The sequence below is a fragment of the Trichosurus vulpecula genome, chromosome 4 (genome assembly GCF_011100635.1).
Source record: "Trichosurus vulpecula isolate mTriVul1 chromosome 4, mTriVul1.pri, whole genome shotgun sequence".
Taxonomy (NCBI): Eukaryota; Metazoa; Chordata; class Mammalia; order Diprotodontia; family Phalangeridae; genus Trichosurus; species Trichosurus vulpecula.
In genome coordinates, this window is record NC_050576.1 from 254783563 (window position 1) to 254802469 (window position 18907).

At 43.3% G+C, this 18907-nt stretch overlaps 1 protein-coding gene across 1 annotated transcript in view; it reads right to left on the reverse strand.

Moving 5' to 3' along the window:
* The window catches only part of CCDC39 (coiled-coil domain containing 39), a 52688-nt gene extending 36281 nt beyond the window's left edge, over positions 1 to 16407 (reverse strand). Inside the window, 6 exon segments of the mRNA XM_036756164.1 lie at positions 3393 to 3521; positions 4037 to 4129; positions 6892 to 7050; positions 10371 to 10517; positions 12552 to 12671; positions 16318 to 16407. Coding sequence (XP_036612059.1) covers positions 3393 to 3521; positions 4037 to 4129; positions 6892 to 7050; positions 10371 to 10517; positions 12552 to 12671; positions 16318 to 16407 — 738 coding nt within the window.
* Positions 16408 to 18907: the final 2500 nt, after the last annotated feature.

Genomic DNA, 18907 nt, shown 5'->3' on the forward strand with positions numbered 1-18907 from the left:
CCTTCTTTCCTCCTGGATTTCTTCACACTGCTATATTTTCTTAATATACAAAATTCTATTTTCCCTTTTCTGTATCCTATTCCTTTCCAGGCATGAGTGTCATCTCACCAACTTTCCAGTTTCTAACTGGATGCATCACAGGCATCTTGAACTCCACAGGTCCAAAGAAATTTGTTATCTTTTCCCAAAAACCCACTCCTCTTCTGAAATTCCCTATTACTCCTAAGGGTACCACCCTTCGGTCAGACTTGAAATCTTGATGTCATCCTCTTCTTCACTCTTGATGACCCCATGTGTCCAGTCAGCCGCCACCTCCTCTTCTACCTCCACCACTCTTCTTACACAGACTCCCTTTTCTCTGCTGATGCAGCCGCCACTCCAGTTTAGATCCTCATCACCCCTCACCTAGACTATTGCAATGGTCTCCTGTTTGGTCTCCCTTCTTAAGTCTTCCCCTCTCTATCCAACCAACAAAGCAATTTTCCCCAAAAGCAAAAGTCTGGCCATGTTACTGCCATACTCAGTGCATTTCAGAAACTCCCTCTTACCTCTAGGATCAAATATACACTCCTCTGTTGGTCATTTCAGGCTCTTCACAATCTGGTTCTTTCTTACCTTCCTAGAACTCTTACACGTTAATCCAACCATGTATTCTACCATCCATTCATCCTGGCCTACTTGCTATTCCTTGTACACTAATGCTCTCTCACCTCCACGTCTCTGCACTGCTTGTCCCTCATGCCTAGAACGCCCTTTCTCTTTACCATCACCTCTTGGAATTCACGGCTTCCTTCAAACTCAGCTCAGCCTTTCCTGATCTGCCTCCTCCCCACTCCTCAGCAGCAGGTGCCCTCCCTCCTACGCTGCATTTTTTTGTATATATTCTGTGTATACTTATGTACATGTTGTCTCTTCTGTTACGTCAGTTCCTAGAAGGCAGGCAGGGTTTCTCTTTCTTCTTTGCATCCCCGGCACGAAGCACAATGCCCAAACAACTTGTCTTCTTGCATTAACCATCAGCAAGGGCACATTCCCCCTTTTCCTTTCCCTCTGCCTGCTCCCTGGGTAAGGGAGCTTTTTGGGGCTGCTGCTTTGATGAGTTGGGGAGTCATCCCAACCCTCCGGGAAGACGGAGGAACATTAAGCCTTACCAGGTGCCCTGTCCCTACACCCTCCAGACCCCCTGCACTGCCCTCTGACCTGCCAAGGACCTTACCTTACCATCTGCCCCTACCACTGAGCCCTTGGGATTTTTAGGCCATTCTACTGGCCCCGAAGCTCGACTCTCTGAAATGTGCTCTCTCCCTCCAATTAGAATGTGCACTTGAACGCAGGAAGCATCTTGATTTTTCTACTTGTATTCCTAGCACCCAACACAGTGCTCGTTACTTAGGCCAGCTTTTTGCATTTGTGCATTGGCATCTGAAGGCAAGGGTTTTATTGCTGCTCGTCTTGGATTTTATCTCCTGTGAATTTCTAGGCATTCCTATCATTATTCGTCTACCTTCACTAGCCATGGTACCTAAGGTAGCTTACCCACCTTGATGAAAATACACGGGAGCTATGGCTCCCTTTAAATTTGTAAGATTTATAAGGCAAACTCATTGTCAGTGTTTATTCCTTTATTCCCTTCCAAGAGTCTCATTCCTGTAACTCAGTATTAAACACCATCTTCTAAACCAATTATTCACTTCCCAAATCTTCCTCTTCTGAAGCATTTACCTTCAATTGGCTGTAATGATGAAAATACTACCTATGTCCCCAAAGCATTCAGTTTTGGGCCCAAAACTTCATAATCACAAGCATTTAAAGTGTTTTACCGATGTCTTCTAGCAACATCATCTGTGCCCACATGAATCACCAGCAGTAAGTATTAGTCATCCAGTTTGACGAGCCTTTGAAAGTTCACTGTCCAAATACTGGGGATGAATGCTACAAGAAGATAGAAGACCCCCGTATGGTTCTCTGCATGATGAATGGCCGCCTTAGTACCCTTCCTCAAAGAGTGACCAACCAGCACTGTACATGTCTTCTCTCACTGGCCTGTATGGTACCCCCACAGCAGCCCCTAAAGATCCATCTCACCTTCGTTGGATCAGAAACTGGGGGGCGGGGCATCTCCTTCCCCTTCTGGAAGAGTTTCCTCCCTATCTCTCATCTCCAAATGTTCTTCCGCCCACTGTACCCTGTGGGACCTTTTCCTGCCCTTCAATTTCCTGACACAGAGCAAGATTCCCCTCAACCTCTTTAGATCTCTTCTCTCCTGTCTTCACACGGAAGTCCTTTCACTTTTTAAAGGAACATCTGACTCTCCCTGATAAACCTGGAGAGGGAGAAGGTGTTTCTTCAACTCCTCTACCTTCTCATCTTGGAGGGAGACCAGCATGGACTTTGAGAAAACAATAAATTAGTCATGCACAAATATAAATATTTTCATCCTGAAAAATTTCCCTTGTTTTTCATACTTTATTGTTCTTTTAAAGTAAATAAAATAAAGTAAAAACCAAGCTTTGGCAGTTTTATTAAAAAATACTTCTGTAAAGTTTTTCTTTTTCCTGGTCTGTTGGCATGTCTATAAGGACATCAGTCTCACCTGAATCAATGACACATATCTTACGTACATATTCTATGGTATTTTTCACATGCAGTATCCAATTCAATGTTACTGCCACTGTAGGCCAGTTCTGTCCACCATAGCATAAGATCCCATTCCTGATTTCCTTAAAGCCAGACAGTTATTGGCTAGGAGGCCAATTTGTCTTTCTTTTAATCATCTGATCATTTTAAGGGTCTCTTTGTAATCCAATTTACATTTTCCACATTTCATTACTAGGTGGACCTTAGAGCTGATGTATTCTACTCCAGCAACATTTTAATCTCTTCTGTGGCCACCATATTCCTGCCTTTGGTGTGGCAGGACTCTTCACCAGAAAGTTGCCACCTAGCTAACCAGGGAGCAATCAAAGCATCTGTTGTTCTTTGTAATGGATCCCCTGTAGAAATGCCATAATAAACTACCTGGGGGGATCTCCAGCTCCAGGGTCATCATTCCCCATCTCAGCAGTTTCTTCTTACCTTGTTAGCACCTTCATTGCCACACTCATCTTCCTAACAGCCACAATCTGAACTGACCTGCTTTCACTTTGAATCCTTACAAAAATGTAAGCCCCTTGAGGGTAAGGACTATTTCGCTTTTGCCTTTATATGACAGAATCTAGCACAGTACTTGGCACAAAGGCCAGCCTTCATGAATTCACTGAATTAAACTAAACTGACAAAAATAATTGAATCCACCTAGAAGGTAATTTTTAAAATAATCTTTTATAGTTTGAAGTAAATGAGTCAAAAACAAAAAAGATTAATAAAAATTAAGGACTAAGCAAGTGATTTACCAATGCACAACAATCGATGTCTTTATCTCTTTTTTGCATCTGCTCTATTGTACCTTCCCACTGTTTGATGAGTTCTTGCCTTTCACTGTGAACCCTTCGAAAATCTTGTGCTGCTTTATCCAGCTCGATCTGCAAAATATTAGACCAAAAGCATGTTTCTAAGTGTTAAGTCTTGTTCCAAACAGTATACTCAAGTCAATAACAAGTCAAGACAGCAAGCATTTATTAAGTGATTAACTGTGTTAATCACTTAGCCCAGCAACTGGGCTAAGCAGTGGGGGTACAAAGAAAAGCAAAGATGGGCTCTGCCCTCAAGAAGAGGAAGAGGAAAAGGAAGAGGAGGAGGAGGAAGAGGAAGAGAAAGAAGAGAAGGAGGAGGAATAGGAGGAGGAGGAGGAAGAAGAGAAAAGAAGAAAAAAGGAGGAGGAAGAGGAATAAGAGAAGGAAGAGGAGGAGGAAGAGAGTAGCAGCAGCAGCTAGCTGGATTTATCCAGAGCTTTAAAGTTTCCATAGTTCCAAAGCACTTTACCAATCTTTTCTCATGGGATGCTCACAGACACCTTGGGGCCAGGAGCTCTTGCCAGGCATGCACTCTAATGGGGAAGCCAAGAAGCGATGCTGAAGGCACCTGCAGCCACACCAACCTGAGCAGACATGGTCTCAGTGAGCTCATTGTCGAGTGTCCTTCGTTTCTCGTTGCACTCGACCGTCAGCCTCTCGATTTGTAGGATTAGAGCCTGCACACAAAAACAAGCAACGGTTAATCATTCACTGCCTAAAAACTGTCAGATCCCGGGTCTCAAAAAGTATCATCTATGAAATTTATTTACGATATAGAAAACTAAAAGATGGATGGATATTCTCACCCTAAATGTATTTTCTCTAAATGACTAAACCAGTGATTGGTCTGACTGTACACAGAATGGTGACTCAAGGAAGCGATTTCTGGAATCTCAAGGAAGTGGTCATTCATTTTTTCTCTGTTAAAATCCGTTTCATTTTTGCCTATGTTATTTCATGCTTACCACAACCTGGATCTCCTCATCCTTTTCTCAAGAAAAAGCCTTCATGGTCTATAGGTGGGAGTTTTCTCTGGTCTCCCGTATTTCTTATTCATGAACTAGATTTTCTTCCATATTTTCCACCATCTTCCCCTATGTCCACCTTTGCATCGAAGTCCCCAAGTATCAGAGTATATACTGTCTAAATTTGGATGGACTTATCAAATTCATCACAGAATTTCTCTACTTTTTAATATTCTGCAGTGGTCATTCCCAGAATCACAGAATTTCTGGACAGAAAGGACCACAGCTACCATCTAATCCAATCTACACTCAAAACAAAAATAATCCCATTTCAAGGGCAGCTAGGTGGCACAGCAGATAGAATGCCAGGCCTAGAGTTAGGAAGAGTCATCTTCCTGAATTCAAACCTGGCCACAGACACGTACTAGTTGTATGACCCTGGGCAAGTCACTTAACCCTATTTGCCTCAGTTTTCTCATCTGTAAAATGAGCTGGAGAAGGAAATGGCAAACCACTACAATATCTCTACCCAGAAAACCCCAAATGGGGTAACAAAGAATTGAATGTGACTGAAATGACTGAACAACAAACAAAAAATTCTAAGATCCCCAACAAATGGTTATTCAGCCTTTGCCCTAAGACCTCCAAAGAAGGGGAATCAACTATCTCCCAAGGCAGTCCATTCCATTCTGAGATAATTCTAATTGTTAGGATGTTTTTCTAGATGTTAAGACTAAAATCATCTCTTGGCAACGTCTATACATTGCTTGTAGTTCCGCCTTCTGGTGCCAAGCAGAAAAGTCTAGTCCCTCTAATCCCTCCCATATGGCAGAGTTTCAGGTATCTGAAGACAGCTATCATCCCCCCTCCCCCAAGTCTTTTATTCTCCATGGTAAACAACCCCAGTTCCTTCAACTCATATGTCATGAATTCAAGGCCCTTCTCCACCACCGTTACCTCCTTGGACACTCTCTGGCTTATCAATGTTCATTCCACAATGTGGTGCCAAATAATGAACACAATACTTCCAAAGTTGTCTGATCACGGCATGTAACAGCAGGTCTATCCCCTGTTGAATCTTAGAAGTGATGTCTCCTCTCTTAATGCAGCCCAAGGTTGCATTAGCTTTTGGGGCCGCCATACCACTGTACTGACTCATACCAAACTTGAAATCCACTAAAGTCCTCATCTTTTTCAGACTAACTACTGTCTAACCACACCTCTCCTATCTTGTACTTGTGAACTAAATATCTGAAACCCCAAGCATAGGACATCTCATTCATCTTATTAGATCTGACCCCAAATTCTAACTTTCCAGATTTTTTGGAATTCACTCTGTCCTTCAGTGTGTAAACTTCCCTTCCTAGTGCTAAATACTAAAAAAAAAATTGGTAAAGGATGATACCAACGCCCTTGCCGTAGTCATTGATCAAAGTGTTAAATGGCCTAGGGTGCTTAGGTCAGCACAGAAGCTGCACTTGTTTTCATGATGGTCATACTGTAATTATTTTCCATAATCACTGCAATACAAGATGACCAATTATTTCACAAAATTATGTTTCTTGTTACCTTTCTTCACATCATAAAACCAACCCCACTGACTTCTTTATTTGCTTCTCTAAGGGCAGTTTCAGTGCCTTCCTCTCACTCATCTGCAGCTTCCTTTGATCTTCTGTCTTCATTGCTATCAAAAATGTTAAGACTGATTCCATTCACTTCTTCCAGTACTTCCACTCGGCCACTGGACAAGATTCTCATACTTATGGGACCAACACTTAAATTAACGCTCGACAAGCTAAAAACCATGTTATAATACAGTCTTAGTGTTCTCAGCCCCATTTCCTACCTCCATCACAACCAAAGGGAGTAGCCAGAGTCACAGAACTGAGGCCATTTTGGACTTTTTCTTATTTCATGGGTTGTTATGGCCAAAGAATTCAGCCCCAAACAGCCAGCCTACTGGAGATGAGTCGCTCTGTACTTAGGTATGCAGGCTGGACCTTAGACTAATCATGATAGTTAAATAAAGGGAGTTATCCACAGAAGGTTTTTTTGGTTGGTATCACTACTGTGCCCTTGATTTCCAATGATATTAACTTCCATTTTAAAGATTTTTAAAAAACAATTATTGCAGCAGCCTCTTTGAGTAATTTTATTATATTTTCAACTAGCCCAGCTATATAATTAGGCTAACTTGAACAGTACTTGAACTTGAACTCCACCTAAATTTTAAAATAGTAAAATTGGTAATATCTGAAAAACTGGCATTGTGATTTCAAAAAAGGAATATTATATTTAAACTAATTGTAAACAAATACTGTTAACATCTGTAAATGTCCCAAATACAAAAATTCCTATTTCCCTAAATATTTCTTATTAGCTTCATCTAAATACTGATTAAATAGAGTCTCATTTTCTAACTACTACTAGAGAGAAAACATTGAAATGGCATAAAAATGACTTTTTATACTTACCTTGATTTTGCTGTCATCTTGTTGTGTGTACTTCTGGAGAGCAAATGCATCACTATCTTTATGAGCTGATTCCTCTAACCAAGCCTCCAGAGCTTGCTGATCCCAGTTCATCTGACACCTCAAACACTCCAGTTTTTGAGAGGTTTTGAATATGATATTCTAATTTCCAGAAAAGAAAAATGAAATGTGTTAATTATACAAAGAAACTGAATAAAGAAGCTCTCAAAATGTCTCTATTTAGCTGTATATATGTATATATAATGTATTTAAGTATCTCTATTATTAAATATTTATATAGATGCCTATATAATTTATATATTTTGTTAGATATCTATATAATTTATGACATATATCATGTATTATCTATATATACATAATGTACATATATTACATATGGACTGCATGTACACATATGTGTTTATATATATGTATATATATATAAAAAACCCACAGACATCACTTATTATTTTGATGCTCCAAAATGTGATGTCACTGTTGTGGGTGTTGCCTCCACCAGCCATAGTCATCAGCCCTCCAGGCCTTGATGGCCTTAATGAACTTTGCCTGGTGGTCAGCTCCCAGTTAAGTTTCTCAGACAAAGTCAGTCTGCTTGTCAGACCTGTAACCTGTCCCCCCAGGTTCTTGGCCTCTGCTGCTACAGATGGTCTACTAGGCCTTGTGCTCTTGCTGGCACTGCCCAGCACTACTCCTGACCCACAATGGGCCACTGGTACAGGACAACAACCTGATGAGAATGAAGCCATTGGTGGTTCCCAGACAAGTAGAGCATAAATCAGCTGCAAACCTATGTCAGATAGAACATAATATAAGGAACTGAGTATCTACATGTGTATTGGTAATTAAGGTGGGACTTTTTTTTACTGTTTTAGAATGCTAAGTTAATTGTCTTTGATTGAGTCTTAGAGATGCAAAGCTCCAGGCACACACCCTTTTGCTAACTAGATACTAAACCCCAGGCCCACACCCTTTTGCTGATTAGGTGTGAATCCTTCGGGGGCCCTGACATGGATATATAAGATCCAAGGTTGGCCCCTGACTGGGGGCTCTCAGTCACTGAAAGAATGGTGCACAACTCTGAGCAAGCCGTGGTTAAGAGCTCTCCGGCTTGTCAACCCAGATGCTGAAGCTTTCCCGGTAACTATGAATTGTGATTTGGTCTGTTTATACTATGTATGTTTGTAATTTGTTTGTATTTGCTCTGAAATTCGGGTTGCTGGCTTTTCCTCCTGAACTAAGTGAATGACATTTGTATGCTGGATTAAAGTAAGATTGTTAATCCCTTAACATTACTTCCCTTAGTAAAGCAGATCAAAGAACCAGTGTTAGCAGCCTTCTGTGTGCTGGTTGTTGTTGGTTTTACGCAGCCACAGTATCTGCTAGCAAGATTGTTGCTACAAGACGCAAAACACTAGGCCCCATGATATAGAGAATTATATTAAAGAGAAGACCCAGACTTCAAACTCCATTATAAAGCAGCAGTCATCAACCCCATCTGCTACTGGTTAAAGAACACAGAGCTAGATCAATGAAACTGACTAGCCTAGCATGCTTCAGAAGTAACAGAATTCAAAAACCCAGTTTTTGAGAAAGTGGGAAAGAAATCACCTAGGGAAAATTCTCAATCTGAAAAAAAACCTTCTGAGAAAACTGGAAAGCAATCTGGCAGAAATTAGGCTCAGACCAACAACTTATATCACACCCCACAATATATTATAAATGGATGATGTTTGTTGTTGTTCAGCCATTTCAGTCGTGTCAGACTCTCCATGACCCTATTTGGGGTTTTCTTGCTAAAGACACCACAGTGATATTCCATTTCCTTCTCCAGTTCATTTTATAGATGAGGAAAACTGAGGCAAACAGGGTTAAGTGACTTCCCAGGGTTACACAGCAAATAAGTGTCTGAGGCCAGATTTGAACTCAGGAAGATGAGTCTTCCTGAATCCTGGTCCTGCACTCTATCTACTACACCACCTAGATAGCTTATCTAAATGGATATATGACCTTAATATTAAAAATGATATTATAAAAAACTAGAAGAGACAGCACAACTAATCATAGGAGATATATTCTTAACTAAACAAGACATAGAAGCAATTACCAAAAAAAAAAAGAAAAAGACAATATTGATTACATGAAATTGAAAAGCTCATATACAAACAAAAATTAATGGAAAATATTTTTCTATCAAATTCTCTGATAAAGATTTGGTATCCAAGATATATAAATAGTTAATAAGTATATATGACTAATAATCATTCCAAATGATCAAAGGATATGATTGAACAGTTCTCAAAAAAAAACTGAAAAGAATTCACAACCACATGAAAAAAGGTCCAAATCACTAATAAGAGAAATGTATATCAGAACAACCTTGAGGTTTCACTTAATACTCTGTAGATGGACAGCAATGGAAACATGCAAATTTAGAGGATTGTGAAAGGACAGGAATACTAATACTTTGTTGGTGAAACTGTGTGAAAAAGTACAACTATTTTGGAAAGCAACTTAGAATTACGAAAGTCAAGTGACTAAAATGTCTATGCCCTTTGAACAAGAGATACTACAAGGCTTGTCCCTCAAAGAAGCTATCAATAAGCAAAAAGCCCCCAAATACTCCTAAATATTTATAGCATCACTTTTTTATGATAGCTAAGAATTGAAAACAAAAGAGATGCCCTTCAATTGGAGAACAGAAAAACAAATTTTGGTTCCTGAATGCAATAGAATACTTCCATTGTATAAGAACTGATATACGTGATGTAAGCAGAGAAGCCTGGAAAGATCTATTTGAACTGATGCAGAGTGAAGTAAGCAGAGCCAAGAAAACAGTATGCCCAATGACTACAACAATGTAAATGGAAAGAACCACACACCAAGAAATCAAAAGTAAATGTAACAAAATTATAAAGGTCAAGTGGGACTTGAATGAGAAGCTATGAGGAGACAAGTGGGAGGTTCTCACTTTACAACACTGCATATATTTGGGGATTTTCTCAATGTACTTATCAGACACGCTGATTGTTTTCCTCTCTAAAAATACTGTTTGTTATAGGAGTAGCTTTCTGAGAGGGAGAGGAAAAAACAGAAAATATCAACAACAACTTATTTTTTTAAGTTCAATAGGAAGAAGGCGGGGAGAAGGAGGTAGGGAGAGAGAGAGAGAGTGGGAGGGAGAAGGGAGAGAGGGAGAGAGAAGAGAGCAGACAAAGACAGAGACAATGAGAACAAGGTTCCTGCCTCCCTGAAGTGTATAATCCTCTATACTTATGTATGGAAGTTTCAGGGAACAGTTTTGTCATGGCTTTGCTGGCCACAAAAAAAACCCCACAAATACAAAAAACTAAGAGTTCTTCTCCTTCCACTTATTTTGTTTGCAAAGACTGGGGGAAAAGGGAAAAGATCTTAACAGAAAATTATCAATAGTATAAAATTTTAAATAAGATAAGGCCACATACTTCCCTTTCAGCTTTCCTTTCTCTGATTGTAGCCATTTCTTTTTCTATTCGGTGAATCTCATCACCCACTCGTCCCATTTCTCTCAAAGCAATAGCCTTTAAGTGTTTTTCCGTGTTAATCTCATTTTTTCTGGCTCTGTAAAGAGACTGTGGAATAATATTTACAGGAGAGAGAAAGCATTCAATTTGAATACTAAATAAAATTAACTGTGATATACTCTCCCACAAACATAACCGACACACCTCAAAAGAAATGCCTAAATATTGCTACAAAATTTCTCATCCCGGTCAAACTTCATCATTATGGGATCATGTGAGCAATACCTAAACATGTGGTCTTGGAATGCTTTACCTCTGAGGCAAAACCAAGAGAAAATATCGATGGCAAGAGTTCCCAGCTTTGTGTTGGTCAGCAAGCAGCATGTCCTGGTGGAGAGGGGGCCAGCCTCAGGATCAAGAAGAGCTGGGTTCAAAAGTCACTCACCTTCTCAGAACCCCATGAAACTTCCTAAGCCTCTAAGCTATGGACCAGGTGACAATCAGCACTGGACTCGTTGAGATTGTTGAGATTCCTAAACACAAGTTCCCCATATTAATGAAATCACAGGTCTAGATCAAAAACACTAGGGAAGAGCAAACATAAAAAATTAACTTTAAAAATCAGACTTTGAAAGTCACAAGTCATATCTGATTGATTTAGAATAAAATTTCCCTGCAGTATTTCCCCAATCCAATTCTGAAATATTCTTCCACAAAACCAAGTTTAAAAGGGTCCTGACCAGATGCAATCCCCTGGAGAAAGAGGACAAGGCCAATGATGGCATCTTCTTGAATTCTGGGTCCATCGCACTCTCTCCCAGCCTACCCCTTTAAATGCCAGTCAGTCTAGAGCTGCAGCTCAGACTTCTATGGGCTATCAGAGCTGTCCCCAAGGGCCCAAGACAACAAACCCAATTGTTATGACATTGGTTTGGTAAAGGCTCTCAGGTCTCTTGGTGATTCTTGCCTAAAACTTGTTTTCTTACCTTTTGTCACTACTCTAGTGTACCTAGGGACTAGGCAAAGGAACACTCTTTTCCTAGACACACTCCCTACCACCACACTTAGCCCACAAACCCTGGACTAATTCAGGAAATCTGGGTTCTGTTTCTACCAGACCGGGAGGGGACATCCTATATTTGGAAATGGAGGTCATGTAAAAAACAAATGATAAAGAGGTTAAGAGACTTGCCCAAGGTCACTAGAGCCAGGAAGTGTTTCAGGCAGAATTTGAACCCAGGACTTTCTAACCCCCAAACCATCCCTGCTATTTGCTATCACACCACCTCCTTCCCTCCTGGTCGGTTGATTTAATATTGAGAATATTGTAATAACAAGCACAGGGAAAGAGGGAAGACTTGGGAGTGAGAGGAACTGGAGGCCCCAGAGTGCACCACCTCTCCTTTGGGAGCACAGAACAATGGACAGCACCCTGGACTTGGAACCCCAGGGCCTGGGTTCAAATCTCACCGGTGCTACTTACTACCTGCTTAATGTATTTGTCCTTTGTTTTCAAAGAGGACCATGACATCAGGGAAATGATGACATGACTTGCAGTTGACTTTGATTTGAGTGAGGGAGGACTGTGCAAAGTCCCCAGCCTCACTTTCTCCTCCAGAGCCATCTGGGGCCAGTGGCCTGATATTCACCAGGACAACTGGAGATGGCCCAGGATGCATTGGGAGACCCTGGCCCTTTCAGGTTAAGATCTTTTCAGGTTCTCATTTTGAGTGAGGTAACGCCTGTTCAGTGAATAGGCCTCTTTAAGAAGTTTTTAATCAAAAACTCAAAAAAAAAATCAAACTGGGAGGGGAAGACCCTCAAGGTACCTGCCAAAAAGAGAAACAGTTACTATTGCAGAAGCTTGGGCAAATCACTGACCCAATCTGGACTTCAGAAATGAGAAGTTTGGACCAGACAGCCTTGAAGGTTCTTGCCAGCTCCACACCAGTGACCCCAGGGCCTATCCGTGCAGGCAGTCAGTCTGCCAGAGAAAAGAAGGATCGTGGGAGTGACCCAGTAAGATTTTGTACAAAATAGAGGCTGAAGGGCTTCCTGTCGTCCTGTGTCCTACGGGGTAGATGGACAGTCGGCAGGGCTCCTCCAGGGGAGCTTGCTGCTCCAACAGCCCCTCCCTCTTACCTGGGTGAACGTAAACTCCTGATTGACATTTTTCAAATGACACTTCATGGCGTTGATTCTCTCCTCATAGTCTGAAAGCTGCTCTTGCAGGGCTGCCCTGTCATTCTGCATCTTTAGCAGCTGTAAACAAAGGCCATGATTAGCAGCAATCCTACCCACTTTAGCGCAAGGACTAAAACCCCAGGAGGATCCAAAAGTCCTTGTCTACATGTGCTTTTGGACATCTAAAACCTACTCTTTTTTAAATTATGAAACAGAATTATGTGATTTCATGACAACTGGGGGGAAATCAACATAGCAGAACGCAGGCTGGAAATCAGATACATAAACGTGGTAGTTAGAGGGTCCTTTGCTAAAATATATTTTTCTCATTGACGAACTGAACTCTCAAGAGCTAAAAGGCAAAGTCATTCCCAAATGAAATTCCATGAGGACTTTCACCAAGTAGGGTAAGTCTAAGGTTACCTCCAATCACAGGCAAACCCAGCAAATTCCCATAACAACAGGACGTTCACTGGAGTTTCCCCATCCTCCTCACCAGCTCAAAGCCAAGGTTATACCTGGGCTGTCATCACAACAGAGCAGAAGAGGACAACCAGGCATCTACAGCATGCTGACAACCTGCTTCTGAACCTATTCTGTATGTTTTTATAAGTCACTGGAAACAAGTGCGCAGTAAAGTATTTGAGAAGGGAAGGAATCTGCATCATTTGACTTTTTTTACAAAAAAAAATATGTTCTCAGGAGACAGTCTGAAGTTTCCCCAAGTACCCACTCAATTCTGGGGGGATGCTAAAACAAACTATTCTTCCCCATGTGACTATAATGACCACGGCTGGCCCCAGCAGGATTGAGAAAACGTATGCCTCAACTTCTTACTGAGGTGGCCAGCAGTGGGTCTGGAACAAACTATGAAACTCAACTGATGTGTTGCTAAGTTTTAATAAACTGCTCTCTCTCGAGCACGCGCTCTCTCTCTCTCTCTCTCTCTCTCTCTCTCTCTCTCTCTCTCCACCTCTCTCTCTCTCTCCCCCACTCTCTCTCTCTCCCCCCCCTCTCTCTCTCCCTTCCTCCCTCCCTCCCTCTCTTTCCTTTACAAAGGATGGCTGAATGGGAAAGGCAGGGGAAAAGGATATATTTGGGAACGAAAGTTTTGTAAAAACCTAAGATATCAGTTTAAAAATTATACATGCCTGAAATTCTTTCAACTTTTCTTCTTCCTCCAGTTTCTAGACCCTTCTTCATTCTGGTCCCCTATACTGTCTCTGGACTCAATTAATATCCTTCTCAGGATCTGGGACCCAGAATTGAACATATCCTCAATGAACAAGCACTTATGATGTGCCCCTATTTACGTGTGCCCCCCCGGATGCAAAGACAGAAATGAAATAGTTCCTGGAGATTTATATACATAAATATGTAAAAAACAGGAGCCAAAGAAGCACCTAAATGTAGGATGATTGGGGAGAGGGGGATGGGGACAGGACAGGCCCATGTAGAAGGTGTAGAGGCTTGAGCTGAGCACTGAAGGAAGCCAGAGATTCTACAGACCACACATGGGGTGTGACAAACAGAGATCAGGGGACATCATTCTATGGGAATCGATCCTCACTTTGGAAGGAGAGCCAGTCCATTACATACTTTACACCCAGTGAACATCCCCATGGCCCAGAAAGCATCCTTACATTTATGCAGTCTAGGACGGGCAGTATCCTTGGCTACTTCAGCAGGGTCTGCTCACATTAAGCAAACAAATTCAAGCAAAACCAGACAATCATTTCCCTCATGAATGGATTCCATGTCAGGGCTCTCTCATCTTCAATTTTCTGGAACTGATTTCTTTAAACTCAAAAATACAACTTTCCAGTTATTCACACTAAGCTAATGTCAATGATTAGTAATAGATCTAATCATTAGGAGGCTTTCCCAGCATCCTAACATCAAGCCCAAGTTAGCCTGGCTCTTGATGCTTCCCTCTGCTGTTACTGTTCCTAAAACTCTGGTCTCCCAGCCTAATCCCAGCAGCCAGGACTGGTCAGGACCTTCTCCCATAAAATTACCTTTTACCCATTTTTGTCTATACTTACGTAAGAACTACACACAGTGGTATCAAACTGAAATAGAAATAGATCCCTGTGGACGTATATTGACTTAGAAAACCACAAATAATGTTATCTGCCTGCATTTAAATCATTTTGATATTTAATCATTTTTATTTATTTTGTTACACATTTCTCAATTACATTTTAATCTGGTTCAAGGCCAAGACATCATTGAGTTGGACACCAGTGAACTACAAAGAGGCAGCCCAGGATGTGGTGAGTTGGAGCAAAGCCTGACTCTGGAAAAGCTACTTATCTCTCAATGCCCCTGGGAACAAGCAAGACTCCACAAACAAGACTCCAAATGGGAGAGAAGGTTCCAACCTAGGGTAAAGGAAATTTCCTCACAAGAGAGTGTTCTCTATCAATAAAATCCCAGGTGCAGCCTATATCCCATGCATGTCACACACACACACACACACACACACACACCTACCTCTGTCACTAGAGAGAATGGAAGCTCATCTAGAGCAGACATTGTTTAATTCGGTCTGTCCCCAGTGTTTAATACATAGCAGGCACGAAATCACCAATGCAAGTGCTACCATTTATATGGCACTTTAAGGTTGGCAAAGCACTTGACATAGATTACCTCATTTGACTTGATCCTCACAACACATAGCTGTTACTATTATCCCCACTTTACAGATGAGGAAACTGAGGCAAAGAGAGGTTAAATGACTTTCCCAGGATCACACTGCCAGGAATGTCTGGGGCAGGATTTGAACCCAAGGCTTCCTAAATCCAAGTCCATCACCACTCTCTGCTATGCTGAACTGATTCATTCCTAGTAATTGGTTGGTTTAATATTTAAAAGGCTGTAATAAATAATGCAGGCAGAGGAGGAAGTGGGAGAAAAATGCACAGGACAGAAGGGCAAGAATTCTGGGCACATCTGCCACTCTGGGCTCCTGACTCCTTCACTGGTGGGGCAAAGCTGTCCTGACCCTCCCCTGCCTCCCATCTCTAACCCCTGCCTTTGTCCTCTGCCTGGAGAACCTGAACCCCGGCCCCGGAATCCCCAATCTTGACCCCCAACCCAAAATTCTGCCCCAGAACCCCCTGAAACTAGACCCTCCAACCTGGCCCCCCTAGGGCCCATGACCCTAACCCTGGCCCTCTGACCCTCATTCCGGATCCCAGATCTTGACCTCAGGACCCTCTGACTTCAGACCCCCAACCTCGGCACTTTGGCCTCCAGTGCCATGACCCTCCAATCTCGATTCCCCAGACCCCTGACCCCAGCACCGCCGACCTCAGCACTTTCATCCTCCCAACCCAAGACCCCTACGGGCCACTTGACCCTTGACCCTAGGACTCCTGACCACAGCTCCCTGAGTGTCAGTCCCAGGATCCCCGACCTCGGCCGGCTGACCCTTGGCCCTAGGACTCCCAAGTCCAGCCTCAGCTCCGAACCTGAACCCTGGCCCTAGAACCTCTGACCTCCGACATCGGCCGTTTGACTCAGCCTGGCCTCTGCCCTCTAACCCCAGCCCCCGCCCCGGTCCGGCCACAGTCCCCAGACCCCCGACACCGAGCCCCAATCCTCTGACGCCAGACCCTCGACCCCGGAGATCTTGACCCGGGCCGGCTTCCGTCGGCCCTCCGACCCTCGGCCAAGACCCCCGGCCCGGCCTCCGAGCCCCGCCCCAGAGCCTGCTCACCGTAGCCTCCAACTCCTTGTTGTGCTCATCGGCCACGGGGATGGCGAAGCCATCCTCCCAGTGCAGCTCGGCCAGGAAGTCGCTGCTCATGCTGGCGGCGGCGGCGGCGCCTAGACCCCGAATGAGCCTATTCAACTCTCCGACGTCCGAGCCGGCTCCTCGCAGGCTGCCAGCAGCCTTAGCAACCTCTCGGCGCCCTTGGTTACCAAATAGGAAGTGCCTCGTGCGGGAGGAGGGACTTCCGTCACGATGGGGTCGGGACCTCGGGCCGGAGGCCCAGGAGCCTCGAGCCTGATTGGCCGAGACGCTTCATGGCTCTGCCTCCCGACGCATAGGCGTCCTGCCCGTTTGAGTCCCCAAGGGTCCGAAACACTGCAGGGCGGGGAAGGGAGGGGCGGAGACAGGAGCTCTGATTGGTGCATCAGGGAACCACGTGCGGCGTGGTCCACCAATGGCTGACCTTGGTGAGCGGCCCGAGCCTATTTTTAGAGACAGTGTGCATACATCGCTCCGGGGGCAGGAGCAGTCTGGGGCGTCTGCACGTGGGAGCCCAGACTCGTCGGGATGGTGTCTGTCGGTTGTTCGCGCCTCGTCGTTCCCTCTCTTCCAACCCTCCCGGCCGTCTGCAGACTGCCCTTCAGCCGAAGCTGACCCCTCGAAGTTACTGGGGATCACCTGGTCGCCCAGCCTCAGCCCCGCCCCCCTTGTCCAGGCCACAAGTCCACTAGTTCTTAGCACTGTCAGCTCTTCCCCTTCCTAGCTTCCTGGTCTTCATACTGCCCTCCCAACCGCCCAGGGTCCTGCCATGCTGGCCGCTGTGCTCGTGCTCATACATGAAAGTCCATCTCCCATCTCCGAACCTTTGCCTGGGCTGTGCCCCCCCCACACACACACACACACACACACGCACACAGCCCTAGTGCTGCAGTCTGTAGGACGTCCTCGCTTGCCATATTACTCCCGTGAAGTTACTTGGTGCCTGTTTTGGATGCTTGTTGTATATACCTTTATGTTTACATGTTGCCCCAACCATTAAAGTGTAAGCCCCTTGAGGGCAGGAACTTTTGTTTTTTGTCTTTGCATCAGTACTGCCTGGCACATAGCAAGTATTTATTAAATCCTTATTGATTGATTTATTGTGCACGCCCTGATTGATTTGTATATGCATATGTGGGAATATACACAAGCATATATGTGCACATGTGTGTACAAGTGTGCATCAGTCAGTAAGTATGATGTGGCCACCTTCTGTGTATGACAGGTATGTGTATATATAACATTGGTATGAATAACCAATGTATCTACCATAAGCATGGACTGTGTAGTTATGTACGTACATGTATGTTTGGTGTTTAGCTTGTATATTTTGTAAGCATGGAGATATAGGTCTGGTGTTCTTGTATTTGCATGTGTACACGTGCCTGCGTCTTGTACATTTATAGCAGTGTATATTAGCAAACCAGCGATAAAGGCAATCACAAAAGATAAAATAGATCATTTTAATAAGATAAATAAATAAAAGAAAGCTTCTGTATTAACAAAACCAAGACAACTAGGATAAGAAGAGAAAGTGATATTTGGGGGAAAATGTGTACATTTGCCACAAATATTCTATCTGATGATGGTCTTATTTAAGATATATAGGGAATTAACACAAATACACAAGAACATGTGCTATTCCTCTGAAGGATAAGTGTTTAGTGCAGGGATGGGGAGCCTGCAGCCTCGAGGCCACAGGTTCCCCTCTAAGTCCTCAAGTGCGGCCCTTTGACTACATGGGATTTGCTCTGTGAAACCTGGATTCCGTCAAAGGGCTGCACTTGAGGACTTAGAGGGGAACCTGTGGCCTCGAGGCTACAGGTTCCCCACCCCTGGTTTAGTGTATATGAACTTTTTCTCGTTTTTGAGTCATGCCCAACTCTTTGTGACTCCATTTGGGCTTTTCTTGGCAAAGATCCTAGAGTGGTTTGCCACTTCCTTCTCTAGCTCATTTTACAGATGAGGAAACTGAGGCAAACAGAGTGAAGTGAGTTGCCCAGGGTCAAACAGCTAGTAAGTATGTGAGGTCACATTTGAACTCAGGAAGAGTCTTCCTGACTCCAGGCCCTATCCACTGCACCATCTAGCTGTCCTGTATATGAACTAAGAGGGAGGAGGAGGAGGGGAAAGGGAGGAGGAGGGGGAGGGGGAAAAAAAGAATGGCAAACTTTTAATTTAAATTGCTCCAAATGCAAATCAAGACACCCTGAGGTTTTGTCTCACATGCAGACAATTGGCAAAGATGAAAAAAGATGGAAATAATCAGTACTGGAGGGGAATGCCGAAAGCTTGAGCAAACTAATACAACGTTGGTGGACCTGTAAATTTGTCTATTTTTTTTTAAACTAAAATGACCATGTCCTCTGCCATACCAAAGATCTTGCTGCTAGGCATTTACCTCAAAACAGAAAGAAATATCCACCAAAATATTGAAAGCAGCTTATTTTTTTGGTGGTAATAAAGAACTGGGAAAAAGTAGCAGATCACCAATTGCGGAAGAGACCAATTATGGTGCGTGCATTAGGGAATTTTATAACACAAGAAAAAAGGA